This window comes from Aulonocara sp. 'chitande type north' Nkhata Bay, linkage group LG6 (genome assembly GCF_057382095.1).
Source record: "Aulonocara sp. 'chitande type north' Nkhata Bay isolate Kocher_YH1m ecotype deep benthic linkage group LG6, A_spYH_male_GT1.1, whole genome shotgun sequence".
In the NCBI taxonomy this organism is placed as follows: Eukaryota; Metazoa; Chordata; class Actinopteri; order Cichliformes; family Cichlidae; genus Aulonocara; species Aulonocara sp. 'chitande type north' Nkhata Bay.
The window spans coordinates 28549985-28566640 of NC_141349.1; the positions used below are offsets into that span (position 1 = coordinate 28549985).

The 16656-nt window shown below is 39.8% G+C and overlaps 1 protein-coding gene across 1 annotated transcript; it reads right to left on the reverse strand.

The window, feature by feature from the left end:
* Window positions 1-1835: 1835 nt before the first annotated feature.
* utp6 (UTP6 small subunit processome component) lies at window positions 1836-15221 on the reverse strand. The gene is made up of 19 exons (XM_086296127.1): window positions 14953-15221; window positions 12414-12498; window positions 12277-12318; window positions 12076-12168; window positions 11711-11758; window positions 11554-11617; window positions 11270-11388; window positions 11067-11144; window positions 10891-10972; window positions 9823-9904; window positions 9531-9709; window positions 8008-8087; window positions 7819-7896; window positions 6844-7023; window positions 4902-4982; window positions 4414-4523; window positions 4183-4249; window positions 3950-4022; window positions 1836-2419 (listed from the first exon to the last, which is right to left on the reverse strand). The coding sequence occupies exons 1-19, from the start codon at window positions 15042-15044 to the stop codon at window positions 2265-2267; spliced, it is 1788 nt and encodes a 595-aa protein (XP_086152253.1). The 5' UTR covers window positions 15045-15221; the 3' UTR covers window positions 1836-2264.
* Between the last annotated feature and the right edge of the window lie 1435 nt (window positions 15222-16656).

Consider the following 16656-nt stretch of genomic DNA (forward strand, 5'->3'; position numbering starts at 1 on the left):
GCTGTAGAGCTTTAACTGTATTTGCCGTTTCACAGGCAGTCATTATGCCCACACATCGCCATCTCCTCGCTGCACCATGTGTCACCCTCTTCTCTTGCTCTCTCTTTAGTGCAGCAGGGGCCAATAAGCAGCGGATGCGGTGGGCGTCCAGCTGCAGGCGGCCCTCTCAATGGTTTCTCCCACCATGAAGGCGCTGGTGGATGCCGTATGGGCGGTGTGGAGCATCGGGGTCTCCATCTATGACTACATCCACACCAGTGCGATGGAGGAGCGCATCCACGCCTTGGAGAACGTCATCACCATCCACCAGTTTGTGATTGGGCTGTTGTCTGCTGGCGTGTTGGTACTCTTCACCTACATCTTCTTTAAAAAGCTCTGAAGATGTGTGATGTGGAGGGCTGGGGTTGGCATGTGGGAGGTGATGTAACCAGAATTTTGGGTACATTAGAAATGCTCACAGGAGTCGTGGTTCTCGGTTTTGGTGTTCATGGAAGGTACGTTAGTATAGTTTCAGGTTTTTCTTTGTGTTTTTTGGCGGGGGAACACATACAAGCATATATTGTATTTATTCCTAAAATAAGAAAAGTGGTAGAAATGTGGAAAACACTAAAGATCATCAAGATATTAAGTTCATTTTTAACTGTTTTAAAATGTGGTCCAACTTTTTTTCCTAAACATGTTTTGTAGGTTAAAACGTGCTGAAGTACACGCCTTCTAATAAGCGTCCAACTATTTTTAAAAGGCTACAATAGATTGAAGTTGAAATTCGTCTGTTGATATTCATAAAATGTTAACTTTTTTTTCTTTTAATAGCTAAAATACTGAAATTGTAACAGTTTCCACAAATTTAAGGGTTATAAATCCTTAAAGACCATCATGAGCTGATATGGCTCCCCTTGCACTCTATTGCAGATTTTGCAGACTGAAGCTGCAGAGTAAAATGTACCCCTCACTGCATTAATATTTCTCAGGTTAGCTTCCCCCCACCCCACCCAAATTTTAGAAACAGGAAACCCAAGTAGCTCAACTCCACTTACAGAGAAATTTGCAGCTCTGCTTGTTTTTGTAGTGGGATCATTAAACATACCACTTTCTGCCTTAATTAATATTTTCATTCAATGAAAAGTCAGTTCAGGACAGAGATGATGTAGTTTTGTCTCAAAGATCTTCTACAGAGGACTGTCATTAATTTATCTCAAGCTCCCCCCAAAACTGCCACGTGGACCTCATGTTAACAACCTGTAGGGTGTGAAGAGTAAACACCCGCACGCTCTCTGTATTTATCATTTTCAGTTAAACATGCTTTTGTCTAGTGATACAATTTGATACTGTAGGTCTACATGTGTATTTTCTACTAGATTTTAATGTGTAACATGATCTATTTATAAGCTTTTTCCATTAATATTGTTATACCTCATAACTTTCCTACATTGCTGTATAAACTGTAACAATTTAAAGTGTCCTTACACACTGTAAATATATTTTGATGTTGGCAGGTGTGGGTTTTTTCCCTTTTAGTTGGCCTTGAACTCAACATACATGTGCTATTCCCTCACAGAGTACTGCTGCTGCTGCTTCGTATTTATGGTTTGTGACCTTTAAAGGCAACATTTTGTACCATAAAAGGTGAGAATTAAGTGATACTTGATACTAACAGCAAACAATGTGTGATGCAAAGTATGCTTCAGAGGATAAAAGGATGTTTTTATCAAAATAACCGCTCCAATCTATAAGTGTTGGAACAGTGAGAGCTACCGTTACATGACTGCTTCGTTAAGAAAAAAGTGGTTGTGTAAGTTTACTGCGTCAGACAGACCATAACCCGAGAAAACACCCAAGAATGAAAGACTGTTTTAATATCATCTTCATAACAGCATTAAAATTTACCTTCTCAAAATGACAAACGTGTATTTAATGACTCTGGGCGTCATTACTGTGGGGTTAACAAACGCAGCACAGACCTTAAAACAAAAACGAACACCTGTTGTAAATTACGGCTGCAATCGATAAGAAAAAAACAAGTCTGTGAAAATGAGAATTGTTCTTGTAACATGGCTGGAACCTTTAAAGAGGAACGAGCAGGTTTATTTTGAATGAACCGCAAACAACAGAAACTGCAAAGCTGGGAACGAAAGAAATTCAGCACGGGACCAGTCTTCAATTAGACTGGGAGGAAGAATCACTCGGAAACGTGCTTGTTCATCAGCTGACAAACCTCCACAAGGTATTTGTTGTCTGAACTCACAGCCTTGTTTTTCTGCTACTTATAAGTGTCCAGTCTGAAGGAGTGCATGTTTGGAAATGAATCTTTCTACACTCTCTCCTTCCAGAAACTTCATGGCTCTCCAGTGGATCTTTCCACAGTTCTCTGGCTGACCGAGGGGTCCGAGTTCCTCGCGGATGTACTGCAGCCACAGATCTTTAGAAAAACGAAACAGGAAACAGTTATGTTTAAAAAAAACAAAAAACCTAAAGGTTCTTAATCTAATTGTATCTATCCATACTTTTACACTACAAGGACAGAAGTATTGAGCCACATCTCTATAGAGCTTATAGCATTACAAGTGTGATACTGTAACATGCCACTCACTGTCTTCCTCCCTGAGCCTGGCTCTGCCAGCGGTTTCTTCCTGTCACAAGGGAGTTTTTCCTCCCCACTGTTGCCAAGTGCTTGCTCAAAGGGGATCATTTGATTGTTGTTGTTTTCTGCATAATACTATTTATTTTTTCCTTTAATATATAGGTCAAACTGAGTGCGTTGAGGTGATTGTTGTTGTGAGTTGGGTCACCAAGTGCAAGGGCACATAATGCACCGAGACCTTCATGCCATGGGTTTCCATGGCTGAGCAGCTCCTGTAGGTGCAATATGGAGGTGGCCCGGTATTTTCCATCTCGTCTAACTTTGTTCTTTAGCGATACAGATTCTCTTGAACGTGTTTTACTCTTGTCCTCTGACTCAGTCTGATCAAATAACTCTAACTGTTGATTAGCTGTTCAGTCCAAACCTGTATTTGATTTGTGCTCACATAACATACAAAGACACATCCTCTCGTTTTGGCGATCTCTTTTTTAATCTCTTCCTCTAATTTGTAAATACTGTTCCTGCTGTTCAACCCCTCTGTTGGAATTGATATTTTTTATATTGTCATTTGTGCTTAGAAATATATAATCATTTGTACGCTGATAAAAATCATATCCTTATTAGGTCTGATAAGATTCTGTGTGCGCGTGTGTACCATGAGTTGAGAGGAAGCAGCCTCGACGTTATCATTTCCATTATAGCTTTAGAAACCAGAATCGTTCTGTTTCTTATAAGTGCGAGACTTCACACCTTTAAATGTTCGTCTGAGACATGACCTGTTGCAAGTTCCTGTTCTTATCATTTAGCGAGACGCTTACTTCTGCCTTTCTGCATACCTCATACACAGTTTAAGTTCATTGAAAGGTCATATGCCTATGTATGGTACAGCTGTAAACACACACACATGCACCTACACACACCCACACACACAGAATATAGACACTGATGTTGTTCAGATATGCCTGCTTAAGAATGTCACATGTATTTGTAATTGCACATTCATGAATGATTGCTTGCTTGCTGACAATAAAAAAAGGGCTGTAGCAAAGGAATCAGTTGAAGTTGGCTAAGGACAGGTGAAGGCCTGGGCTGACTTCCCTCACGGGCCACAAAGACAAAGAGCTCTGTCTTGACTTGTTTTGTCGTGCAGTTATTGTGTGTCTCGTGTTCCAGCGGGGTTTGTGCCTAGATAAACTCAACACCCTCCACCACCCCAGCATCCACCTGGGTCTGTTTGTATTAATGGGGAGCAATGAGCTCACAAACTTTAATATTCGTCTTAAAACTTGAGCTTGCTGGCTGAGCTGAAAGCATAAATAACACCAGCTTTCCGGTTCATTCCAGCTCCTTAACCTGATTTAAATTCACCTTCATTGGAGGTGCCGAACTCCTGCAGCACCCTCTCATAGTAGTCCCTCAGATAGTTCATCTTTGGATTTTCCTGAAAAAACAACATTGTAATCACATTAATTGTTTTCACTTATCAGCAACATCAAAGGTATCTTTCCAGTGTCAAACTATCAATGAAGTCAGTACAACATAAACATTATAGTTGGTGGCAGGCAGAAGAATGAGGATGTCACTGGGCTTCATATACGTACTTGTTCCTTCTCGATTTGAATCATTCTGGTGAAAAACTCCTTGGACAATGGGCGGTTTTCCTGTAAGCTACATAAGAAAAATGCAATTTAATTAAAAGGTATTAAAGATCCTGAACGTTTATTTTGCACCTGCAGGTCAGTGCTTTGAGACCCGTTAAACTTATATGTTCCTGCTTCATTCATCACCTAAATTAAAAACTACATGAGCAGACAGAGTTATCTGATTTTCACCTTGTAAAGGTCTTCCTCGCCTTCTTGTAGCCTCCAGTGGAGTAGGACCAATCGAGGTAGCACTCTTTCATCTCCATGGCAACAGCCGGGACTGCAGACAGCAGACCTCTCTGGGAACAAGCAAGAGAACAAACTGTCTGCAAGGCATATCCTCATTTCAGAGGCAAAAACACTATTAATCTTGCCTGCTTTAGCTTTTATTGTTTACTCTTTATCTCATCTCTAGCTTACTCAGCCTTTTCTGATCACAGTCTGCCTGCTGTACTTTATATTACAGTGCAGGATCATATTTTATCCTGTCATTAACTTCTTATGTTGCGCATTTCATTTCTAACAATTCAAAACTGTGTTTCCAGCGTAACTCTTATCGATAAAATATCGGTGTAAACAAATCCACAAAAAATGAAGCGGATAAATTGCTCTAAATGCTGCAGGCTATAGCAAGATCACACTGCAGCTGTTCAAACGGCTGGATTCGGGTGCACTACCTTGAGGATGGCTTCTGTCTCCTCGGCACTCTGGCTGGCCTTGCTCCACTCAAACTGCAGCTGCCACAGTGGTAGACTCTCCTGTCAAGACAAGACGCGGTTACATGAATGAGCTTCACCCACCTTAAAAAATGTGAATGTACCTTACGCCTGTTCATTAATAAGCAACCATTAGGCGCACGCATTTTGTTCAGACACAAAACTTTCACGACTTAACACTGATGAATAACAACAACGTAAAACAGTCAATAAAAGAACTTCTGGATTATCGTGAGTTTGTATTAGAGGTGCCTCACTGTTAAAACACTTAAGCAGTGTTGACAGTCCAACCTGGGATATCTGTCATCAGACTGAGTGTTTCTATTAAACACTAATGTCAATTTTAAACTGGCACATCATTGCTAGCTTGTAAGAAACACAGCTACCAATTGGGTGGTCAGTTCTGATCTTTTCTAGTACCGTAAGTGGGATTGGTATCATTTAAAGTAAATATAGCAAGTGAGGGACACTATGCATCATCCGGTATGACACTACAGCTGATATTCACATTTGAGAAGCAGCAGGAACCAGAAAGGATTTGGCCTTCTCAGTCTCCAGTGAACGTGTCAGAGCATGCAAAGCTCAGATCAGAATTAGTTACCGGGTTTTGCCATTATATGCAGAGATTTTAAAAATGAATAATCACTCAGGCAGCATCTGTTCTCAGCCAGGAGGGAAGGATCAATATACCTTCTGGAATCGGCATGAGTACAGAATGACAGGATAAAGAACGTGCTTACATTTTCACCATTGATTTATCTGCACTTCTGTGCTTTTCAATGCGGAAACTTAACATTGTTGGATACACAGGCCTCCAACCCTGGAGGTGTGTGCCACTTCTCCATGCTCAAACAGGGTGTTTTGTTCAAAAGAAAAGACTTGCATAATAAGCAGCTGTACTAATCCTCCTTCTCAGGGCCGTGGACTTATGAAACCCCCACCACAACAATAATCAGCTATTCTATTCACTGCTACAAAGGCCCGCGGCTCAGTCGAGGCATGCGTATTCATAGTTGTACAGAACTGTGCAACTATGAGGGAGGTTCAACAGAAAAATTAAGAAGAACGTTCTGACTACTCTGAAATATAGGAGAGATTGTAAGATAAGGTTTAATTCACCACTGACCAGAAGAGTACATAAGAAATTCTAAACGCTAATTTATAAGGTCAAACTGAGCCGAGATGGAAATCGGGCTTCAAATTATTAATGGTCAGACTCAGGCTGCTGCGTGGCCTCCATAAATATTCTCCCTTTTTTTTCCTGTCTGCACTGAACTGATTAACTGATATTAATTTCTATCTGCTCTCTTCTGTAGTTGGCACCTTCTTCTCTGTCCCCTCTTTCCTTGTACCCGTCTGCATGCGTTTCTAATTCTGGACCTGCTGTTCCTGGTCCATATTTATTGGCCCCATCAACCTGCAAAATGTCTTTTTAATATATACACATGCATGTCTACCGTTTCCCTTTATTCTCTCTGCACTTGACACTTGTGACAGATTCCTGCCCTAAACCATAACAGTCCCCAGCTTCATCACTGGGGTAGCTTTTACCTTTAAAAAAGGTAAATTGATACACAAATATCTGCACGATTAAATTTAGTTTTTCACCTGCCTTCATGTGCGCTCAGGCAGATGAAGACAGTTGAGGAAATTAATATGACTGAACAGAGACTAATTAGGCCAAGGAGATGGCCCACTTATACAGCACTGCTGGTGGCTAGTGTGTGTATGTGTGTAAGTGAATCCATATGTCTCTTTTCTCCAAGGACAACAATTAAAGCGGTGCTGCCACTCAGTGTGCTGAACAGTGTTTATATGATAGTGTAAGATGAGAAAATTACTGAACCCCATTATGTGATTTCAGAAAAGCAAACGTGGCTCTCCCGGTCCAGTGTGTGTGTACCTTGGGATTAACGTGTTTGAGAGCGTCCTGGAAACACCGGCCTATGTCTCGGCTCCCTAGCTCCATCAGCGTCTGCAGGCTCAAACTCCACATGGTCACTGATTGGCTGTAGCGCTGCGTGGCTGTCATGGCAACGCTTGCTGCTCCCTCAGCATCTCCCGATGAGAGCAAGATTTGGAGCTGGTCACGTGGACAACATCAGGTTGGTTGATTCATACATCAGTAAAATGCAAGGTATCGTTTCCTTTTTGAATATAACCTGATGTTAAAGGAGTTTTTCGACTATCACCATTTTCAGTTTTTTTAAACAATTTCAGTCCCATTACCAGACAAACTGATAATCCTACACAGGAAACATAGCAATTGATTTAAAAAATACAGGCTTACAACCACCAGGATATCCATAAAGCCACCATGTGCTGGGTCTAAATGTGCACTCTGTTTACTTTGTTATTCATTATTGCTGGACAATGTGTGTTTGTCGCACCACCAAATAAATTAACAAACAAATACAGCTATTAAATAATAGTCACACAAACCCATAAATTACTCAGAGTGCTTGGTATTAGCCTCTAACCACTAGGCCAACAATTACCACATTTTTATTCTAATTGAGATTCTCATCATCATAGAACTGGTTTCATTTGCCTGAACGTCAGTGTGTTAGTAACTTCTGGCTGTCGGCCTCAGTTGTTTCTGCTTTTCCAATAACATGTTGTGTTTTCGGTGCAGTGCAATTACATTTTCATTCCGTGTTACCTCTGCTAGTGTATATCTGAAAGAAGAGACGACTTGCAAGGTTTTAAAGATTTTTGCTGTTCCTGTCAGACTTTGCCTGGCGCTGCTCTTACCCGACCAAAACGAAACGTGGTTTGAGCGAAATGAGAGCCGACAGGTCATCATTCAAATAAAGAGAAGACAGGCTTACGGGTGCCTAAAATTCCATTCACACATTGAAAAGAGGCTTTATCTCACCCAGTTCTTGTAGTAATTCTCCTTCAACAGCGAGCAGTCATGGGCACGCTGCAGCACTCCCAGCAGCCTCTCCTGCCTCTGTGATACAAACACTTGTTTTTACTCCAGAAAACACTGAAGCCATTGACATTTCTCAGCGTACCTGAGGAGGAAATAACTTCAGGCCAAACTTAAGGACTTTTCACTTACTTTTTCTTTCAGCTCTTGGACGTTGGTCTTCCTTTTCATCCTTTCCAACAAGAAAGCCACGTAGCAGGTCCACATTGGCTCTGGGAGGCAAAGCAGCAGTTTCTTATACTAACGGAAGCAGTGAATGAATACATGCAGGAACAAGGATAACATTTTACAACTTTCTGGGCTCCTTCTTGGAGTTTTGACCAAAATAAAATTCTTCCATTAAAGCTTTTAACCCACTGCCAGCATGTGCAAATTAAATAAAAGAACAAGAAGAGAACAAGAAGAGATCATTCTTGTTTTGGTAATATGGGTGCATTGACACATAAAAAAGCTACACACACGCTCAGCTGCACATTAAAGAAAATACCTAATCAGCCAATCATATGGCAGCAATTCAATGCATGTAGGCACGCAGACATGTTCATGAGGGCCTGCTGAAGTTCAAACTGCACATAAGAATGAGGAAGGTGATTTAAGTGATCTCTAGGATTTACAGAGAAAGGCCAGAAAAAGAGAAAATATCCAGTAAGCGTCACGTCTCTGGGCAAAAATGTCTTTCTGACATCAGAGGAGACTACACCAGACTTCTTTAAGCTGACAGGAAGGCAACAGTAAGTCATTACAGATGTGGGATGCAGAAGAGCATCTCTGATGCACAGATGACACTCCCATCAGCTAAGAACAGGGAGCTGAGGCTACAGTTCACACAGGCTCGCTATAATTGGACAACAGAAGACTGGAAAAATCTTGAGTCACAATTTCTGTTGTGACATTTGGATGGCAGGGTGAGGATTTCACATAAACAACATGAAAGCATGGATCCACAAACACTTATGGCTGCTGGCATAATGGTGTGGGAGATGTTTTCTAGGCACACTTTGGCCCCTTGAATACCAACAGAGCATTGTTTAAATGCCACAGCCCACCCGTATGTATTGTTGCTGACCACCCTTTATGACCACAGTGTATCTATCTTCTGATGGCTGCTTCCAGCAAGACAAGGCACGTGACACAAAGCTTAAATCATCTCAAACTGGTTTCTTGAACATGACGATTGTATTTTATATTTGTATTTTATTGTACAGCACTTTGGTCAGCCTTGGTTGTTTTTAAATGTGCTTTATAAATAAACTTGACGTGACTTGACGAGTTCGCTGTACTCAAACGGCCTCCGCAGTCACCGCAGCTTTGGGATGTGGGGGTGAACACGAGATTAACTTCATGGACGTGCAGCCAACAAATCTGCAGCAGCTGTGTGATGCTATCAAGTCAACATGAACTAAAATCTCAGAAGAAATTTTCCAGCACCTTGTTGAATCGGTGCCATGAAAAATGAAGGAGGTTTGAGCGTAAAAGGGGTAAGATGTCCTAACAAAGTGGCGTCTTTCTCGTACTTCTTAGTTTACCCACCAACTTCATTTGCAGATGAAGATTGTTACAATTAATAATTAATCACCAAAGTCTAAATCATGTCTCAACAATTCATTTTAAAATTGAAATATATATGTTCTCTCTGTGTATCAGGAAGCTCCTACCAGTGTTTAGACTCTTGACGCCCTCCTCATAGACCTGGCAGCAGCGCTCCTCTCTGCGGTTTATATCTGAGGCCCTGCCTTTGGCAGTCTGGAGCTCCTCTCCTGCTCCTGGGGCCTCCAGCTCCCTCTTAGCCATGAAATCCCACGTGGAGCTGTCATCTGTGTAGTTAGTCTGTAAGCTGGAAACAAGAGGTGAGATGAGGTTACTGCTTAAAGGTAACACTATGGAAGTTGAGGAATTCAGAGTTCATGTAAAAGAGAGTTAAATGACAGCCTTTTGGAAGTAAATTACTCTTGCAGGATGGAGTCCTGGAGGTCTTTGGTGAAGTCAAAAATAGCCGCTATGTTCAGAAGTGAGATGACAAACTCTGCTTCTGTAGGATGAAAAGATGCACAAGTAGAGACACACGCTAGGTTGTTTCCAAAGCCAATGGCTTGTTCTTACTCACCACCATAAATATTTTTAATAGACAGTTGTCACATTTAGCTAAACTAAGGTCCAATTTTCCCCAGGTAGCAGGTCAGACATATAAATTCAATATTATGAGACAAAACCTCCTTCGCCGTAGTGGGAACGCCGTCCCAGAACAGTTTTAAGAATGTGACTGCGCCAGAATACATGAAAGTGATCTGCCAAACAATGATCACATCCCAGAAAGCATTCAAGTTGTGCACTGGTGTGTCTGGACTTTTGTTTCGGAGTTATTATTAAAAATAAAAATCTTACACATTTTTTCCATGAAAAGTCCTTCCACATATGTAAGTCTGTGATTTCAGCATTTTTTAACAGGTATCCTGTGCTCAGGGTTGATTTCAATTGCCAATTCTTATCCCCATTTAGTCTTTACATATCCCACTGCTAAAGGAATTCACTTTAATGACAATATAGGTGGTCTTGAACTGAAATAAAAACTAAATAAATAACAGTTTGCAGAAAGAGTTTAAATCTACGGCTCTACAAATTATGTGCATTTTATTTAAACAATAAATGTGTTATTTTTAAAGCCCAGATTTACTAAACAGGCCTAAAGATCATGCAAGCACAATCCCTATATAGTGTACACAGGTGTGCTTAGTTTTACGGCGATTTATAAAAGCTGAGCTGTTTTCTTAACACACAACACAACTGCACTTTAGCATTAAGAGTTTGTTTTTTAATATTCTCTGTTACACCTGGAATTTTCTAACATCTGGGTCTTGAGGAGCAGTTAAGACCCTATGTGCGTTGGAGGCTACAGGAGAGAGTGCGACAGCATTATGCTGCTCTTAATATTCAAATGTATTTGCAGCATAAACACTTAAGTTATTTTATATTTTCTCATATTTGCACAGGCCTGTGAATAACCATTGACAAGCTTACCTTTGATTTTCCCTGTAGCATCTTTGTATACAACCTCAGCCAGTTTACCACTCAGGATCTCTGGAGAAAATTCATATTCACCCTGGAAGGTGTGAACAGTGAGTTTTAAATACAACGAGCAGCATATGCACGCGCTTACTTCCTACTGTTTTGTGTTTGCTTTGTTTCACGCTCACCAGGTCCATCTGAGCCTGCTCCAGCTGAATCTTCTGCTTCCTCAGTTTCTCACAATGCAGCAGCTCCATACGGAAATACTAACACAGAGTGGTTGGAGAATTTTAGACGAGCATGTTTTAAATGAATAAACTGTTGCTTAAAGTTTTAAGTCTGGGTTACCTTAAATATCAATAATAAAAAGAAGATATTTGGCATCTTTTACCTCCTGGTAGACTTTCTTATCATTTGGGTGGAATCGCAGCGCCCTCAGAAACAGGTGTCTGGCGCTCTCAGAAGAATTTCTATCCTCCAGCTCGCTCTTGGCAGCCATGATCCACAGAGCTAAAGCGGGACGGAAACAGTGTTTATTAACAGCATTCGTCTTGGTCATCTCCAAGATTGCAATCACAGATTTCCTGCCTTGGTTTAATTTATTTTAACGCACATTTCCAGCCACTAAACATCGGCAAATTGCCGTGTGTTTGTAATGCCCCCTTTCTTCTGTACCTGGTTTGTCAGGATGGATGGCAAGCATGGCTGAGAACACCTTGCTGATTTGGCTCTTGGTGGCCTGATGAGTGAAAGGGATCATTATAAGAATGAGAAGACACGGTGTAGAGCAGACTTATCTGACTTGAAGGCAAGTGATGAGATCTTTACATACCCATTTCTTACAGAAAGCAACGTGTGAGAGCCATAGCTGCACATCATCCTGCGGGAGAAAGAAGACGTGTGACTCTTCACTCCTTTCGGCTTTCATTCCTTTTGTAAATTTAAATCCAATGTAAAAATCTACAATTTTAACTTTTTTTTTTTTGCCATGTTTGTTAACAAAAAGCATCATATTACTTTCCAGCAATGGCTCAGTTACACATTAGATAATATCATACAAATTTAGAGGAAAAAATGTCTAAAAATGTTACAAATATTCGATACACATGGCTGAATTTAATAATCTGATGTTATAAATTAATTATTACAACCATACAGAATAATAATTACAGATTACAAATGCTCTATTTACACTACCTTCCACTTATTTGTTGCTCTTTTAAAGATGCTATTTATTCTGTGGATGATGGGGTACTCAATCTCCTCTCGCTTGAACTGGTAGTGTATGTGCTGAAAATGAAAAGGATAGTAGAGTCACTCTCAGGTGTGGTTTCCTGACAAATATAGTTTTTAATCACATGAGCTTAAAATACCAGATTCGGTATGTAGGATACTTACTGCTCTTCTCTTCTTGATCAGCTCTAAAACGTTGATTTCATACTATAAACAAAAGGAGAGTCTCTGAACATGATTCACGATCTTTACTTATTTATTGAAACTTAGAAGAAACATGATGTATCATCACAGCCCCCTACCTGAATGTATGCAATGAAGTCCTCCTTATTTACGATCAGCCTGTGAAGCTTGTACTCCAGGGCTGTTACTCTCTTGATTATTGATCTAAATGAAAAATAGAACAGAAGAATAATGTTGAATCAGTGAGAAGGACTTGCATAAACACACACGGGAATATTTTCACATGGAAATTTTAATACTGACCAACAGTTTTTTTATTAGGAGAAAAGAAAGCACAAAAGAAGAATGGGACATTTCGAAGTCAATTTTAGGAAATACAGCATAAAATGCATTTTTTGTACACTGAATTTACACTCACGGGCAGTTTTTAGGTGCACCTTGCTAACACTGGACCCCTTTTATCCTCAGAACTGCTTTACGTCTTTGGGGCATAGATTTAACAAGATGCTGGAGACAGTCCTCAGAGATTTTAGCCCGTACTGACATGATAGCATCACATAGTTGCTGCAGTTTGTCAGAGAACATCCATGACCCGTACATTTGGTGACCGTGGAGGCCATTTGAATACAGTAAACTCACTGTCATGTTCAAGAAGCTGGTTTGGAAAGATCTGAACTTTGAGACACAGTATATATTATTCTTCTGGAAGCAGCCAAAACAATGGGTACACTATGGTCCCAAAGGAACGTACATGGTCAGCAGGCTGTAGCATTTAAACGATGCTCAGTTGGGGCTAAAGTGTGCCAAGAAAATGACCCCGTGTGAATTGTAGCTTCAGTTTCACCATTACACCACCGCCATCTTGAAACGTTAATACAGGGCAGGATGGATTAGGGCTTTCATGGTGTTACATCAAACTGGGTCAACAGACCCGCAAACACTTCTTTGAATTTCTAATGTTCAATTATGGCGAGCTTGAGCAGACTGTAGCCTCAGTTTAGTGTTCTTAGCTGACAGTGACACCTGGTGTGGTCTTCTGCTGCTTCGAGATTCAACATATTGTGCGTTCAGAGATGCTCTTCTGCATACCTTGGTTGAAACAACTGGTTATTTGAGCATTTTCACCCAGAGAACTGTCACTCACTCAATAGCTTCTCTTATTCAGAACAATCTCTACAGATAGCTGCATAAGAAAATCAAGGTAAATTACCAGTTTCTGAAATACTTAGACCAGCTACCATGCTACGTCATTTATATCACCTTTGTTCCATATTCAGATGCTCAGTTTGAACTTCAGACCACACAGGAAATCAAATTATAGGACTGATCAACTGAATTTAAAGCAGAGCTTTCCATTAGGTCAGCTTTCTGCTCATTGGCTGCTCATTGCAAACAGGACGATTGAACAGCAGGTGAAAGAGGGTACAGGGCTGGGTATTATTTGCTCTTTCTGACATCATAAAAATCCAACAGTAGAAAAACTGTATTTAAAGCAATCTGGAGCCTAGTTTTACGCTTAAAGAGATTATTTAAACATTAGCCTCATTATTAGTAAAGGGAATAACTCCTAGTAGATAAAAGTTTAACCCCCACAACAGCTGTGGCTCAGGAGGTAGAGCTGGTTGTCCAGCAGTCAGAAGATCCGTGGTTGGAGTCCTGGCTCCTTTAGTCTGCATGTATCCTTGGGCAAGACAGTGTGCCATACATGCATGGCAGAAAAAAAGCACTCAAACAAACATGCGTGATTTTGTGAATGAAAGTTATACTAGAAAGTGCATTGATGCCTAACTAGAGTAGAAAAGTGGTATCAAGGTAGCATATTCTGTGACGCTGGACTTCCTGAGTTAATTTTCTTTCCTTTGCCTGGCTTCAAATCACCCTGGGAGTACTACAGAAGCACAACGCGTAGTCTGCACCAGATCTTTCATTCTCTGTGCCATTCCTGTATCAAACTTCTTGCCCGACTACTACAGCTTCTGTAATAAATACACCCAGTAAAGAAAATAGAGCTGTGTCCAAGAGACTTCTGAAGAAGAGGTCAAGTGTTGGAAAGTGATGACTTGTTGGGGTGTTTAAGACAGAAGGAATTCTCCTGACAAGTGCTGATTTCTATTGTGATGTTACACAAATATGGTGATGTATCGATATTCCTATAATGTATTGATCATCACCAGTTACTTTGAGATTCACAACCCTAACACTGATTTTAATTAAGGATGTAGATGTGCAACTATCTGCAAAAGGGATCTTCAATATTTCCTCCTTAAATCTTCAGGACGATATCTTCCATGTATTTCTGCTAACTATAGATGTCAAAAAGTTAAGTTCAGCTGCCCAGATTAAGCACTTAACTATATTTGCTCTTTATTTTGGAATTATTTGGGAATTTTTTTTTCTCTAAATCATCCAAAATTTAATCAGTAGTAAAAACCGTTTTTTGTTGGGGTTTTTTTTTTTTGGAGAACAAGAAGATGATCAATAGACTTTCTCAGCTTCATCTCTCGCAGTTTCTCGGCCCTGTAATGTAAATAATTAAATATTTCACAGGTTCGAGGCCCTCTCTGAGAGTGCGTCCGAGAGTACGTGATGGGCTCACCCATCACCTCTTTTGCTATTTTCCTGGAAGACACAGCGTGTAAAGGCTCGGTGCTGCCTTACTTGACTTCTTTCTTGGTGAACAGTCCCACTCTCTCCAGCTGCTCCAGCTCAGGGATTCTGTCCTCGATCCGCTGCTGAACGATCTCCGCCATCTCGTCGAAGCAGCCGTTAAACGCTCGTGTTCAGCTGCTGTTTGGTAAAACTTAATAATGGTATAACAACTGTACACAGAACACCACGAGAGGCCAACTCTATCCCCAATTACACATGTGTGGAAGTTGTGACTAGCGGAGCTTCCGGTTCCGTCTGCAAATAGGTCCGACAGGAAATCTGAGCTGGAGGAAACCTTTGTTAACTCAGAGTTTTAAACTCCCAAACTCCCTGTTTCACAACGTATTAAAGATGAAACGAAAGTTTACCTGTCCTTTTATATTCGAAAACGATTTGGTGTATGTTTTCTCACCTCAGATTAATTTTGATATACACCAGGGGAACATATAGAGTGGGGAAAGCTTTTTTTTCAGAACTTTATTTGAAATTGTAACGTGAACAGTCAGTCATCCCAGCTCAGTTTGTACAGTAAACATACAGGGCAAATAAGAGTAACAATAAGTATTACAATGAAAATAAGAAGGGTAAATAATTAATAAAAGGAAAAAAGAGGGATGTGACAGACTTCATAATAGCTTTGTACTTGAAAATTATATCTGTGACAGTTCATTTGTTGAAAATTTCTGAATGAATTTCAATCAATGATGAACCTCTTTTATTTGAAGTTAATTTAAGAGAGTTTAAGTAATATTCAATTTCAAGTAAAAAACAAATTCAATAATGGGGTTGAGTTTTAAAATTTACATTTATGTATGTGGAATTTCCCTAGTAAGATATAAAGATTGACAATGGTACATAATTTTTTTTCCTTTGGTTTCAAAATAACTGATAATGTCCTTCCCTTCAATTTTGACTTCGTATGTTGTTTTGCACAATATATAATTTTCAAGTTCTCTCCAGAATGTAGTACTATATGAACGAGGGGGGAAATGAGCTGGCACAAGCCTCCTCACATTAATTGCATCATAATAATGCAATATATCAAGCTACCCTCCAATATATATATAATAAAATAATCAATAGCTGGACCATTGATGTGTATATATGTACACACATCAATGCATCAGTAATTATGATCCAATGTACATAGTACATATGTACATAGTATTGCATATAATTCTAAAAACTGCTTACTTTAGGTACTTTAAATATAGTTAAAGAATGCACTATTTACTACTCTACATTACTTGGGTAGGATAATTTATACATTTTACTTAATGAAAAGTCTACATACTTTCTTTTTGTTGCAAAAGGTTTATCCAACAAAAAAATATATATTAAAAATCTTGTGGAGCCCCATTTTATGAAAAGACAGGTGGAAGAGCTGAAGATGTTCAGAATTTCACTGGGAGTGATCAGGATGGACATGATGAGAAATGAATATATTAAAAGAAAAACTCAGGTTAAACTGAATATATATATATATTTTTAAATACTATCGTCACGTTTAGCGTGGAATAAACGGTAAAACAAAAAAGCATTTTCTAATTACAGTGCAAAAGGGAAAAAAAGCCAACGAGTGAGAGAGAGAGAGTTTTGAGATGCGAGAGATTTATGACGTTTAGCATGGAGTTTATAGTTTGTGTGTTATGTTGTATTGTGTAGTTAGTGTCTTGTGTAGTCATTGTTTTGTTTTGTGTGTCAGTGGGTACA

Excerpts from the sequence above, each read along its gene's own strand:
- utp6 (XM_086296127.1), bottom strand. The coding sequence starts at position 15,044 with ATGGCGGAGATCGTTCAGCAGCGGATCGAGGACAGAATCCCTGAGCTG. Across the intron at positions 11,145-11,269 it reads ATAAGAAAGTCTACCAGGAG|TATTTCCGTATGGAGCTGCT; the intron begins GTAAAAGATGCC and ends ACTCTGTGTTAG. Across the intron at positions 4,250-4,413 it reads GCGAGGAAGACCTTTACAAG|CTTACAGGAAAACCGCCCAT; the intron begins GTGAAAATCAGA and ends TTTCTTATGTAG.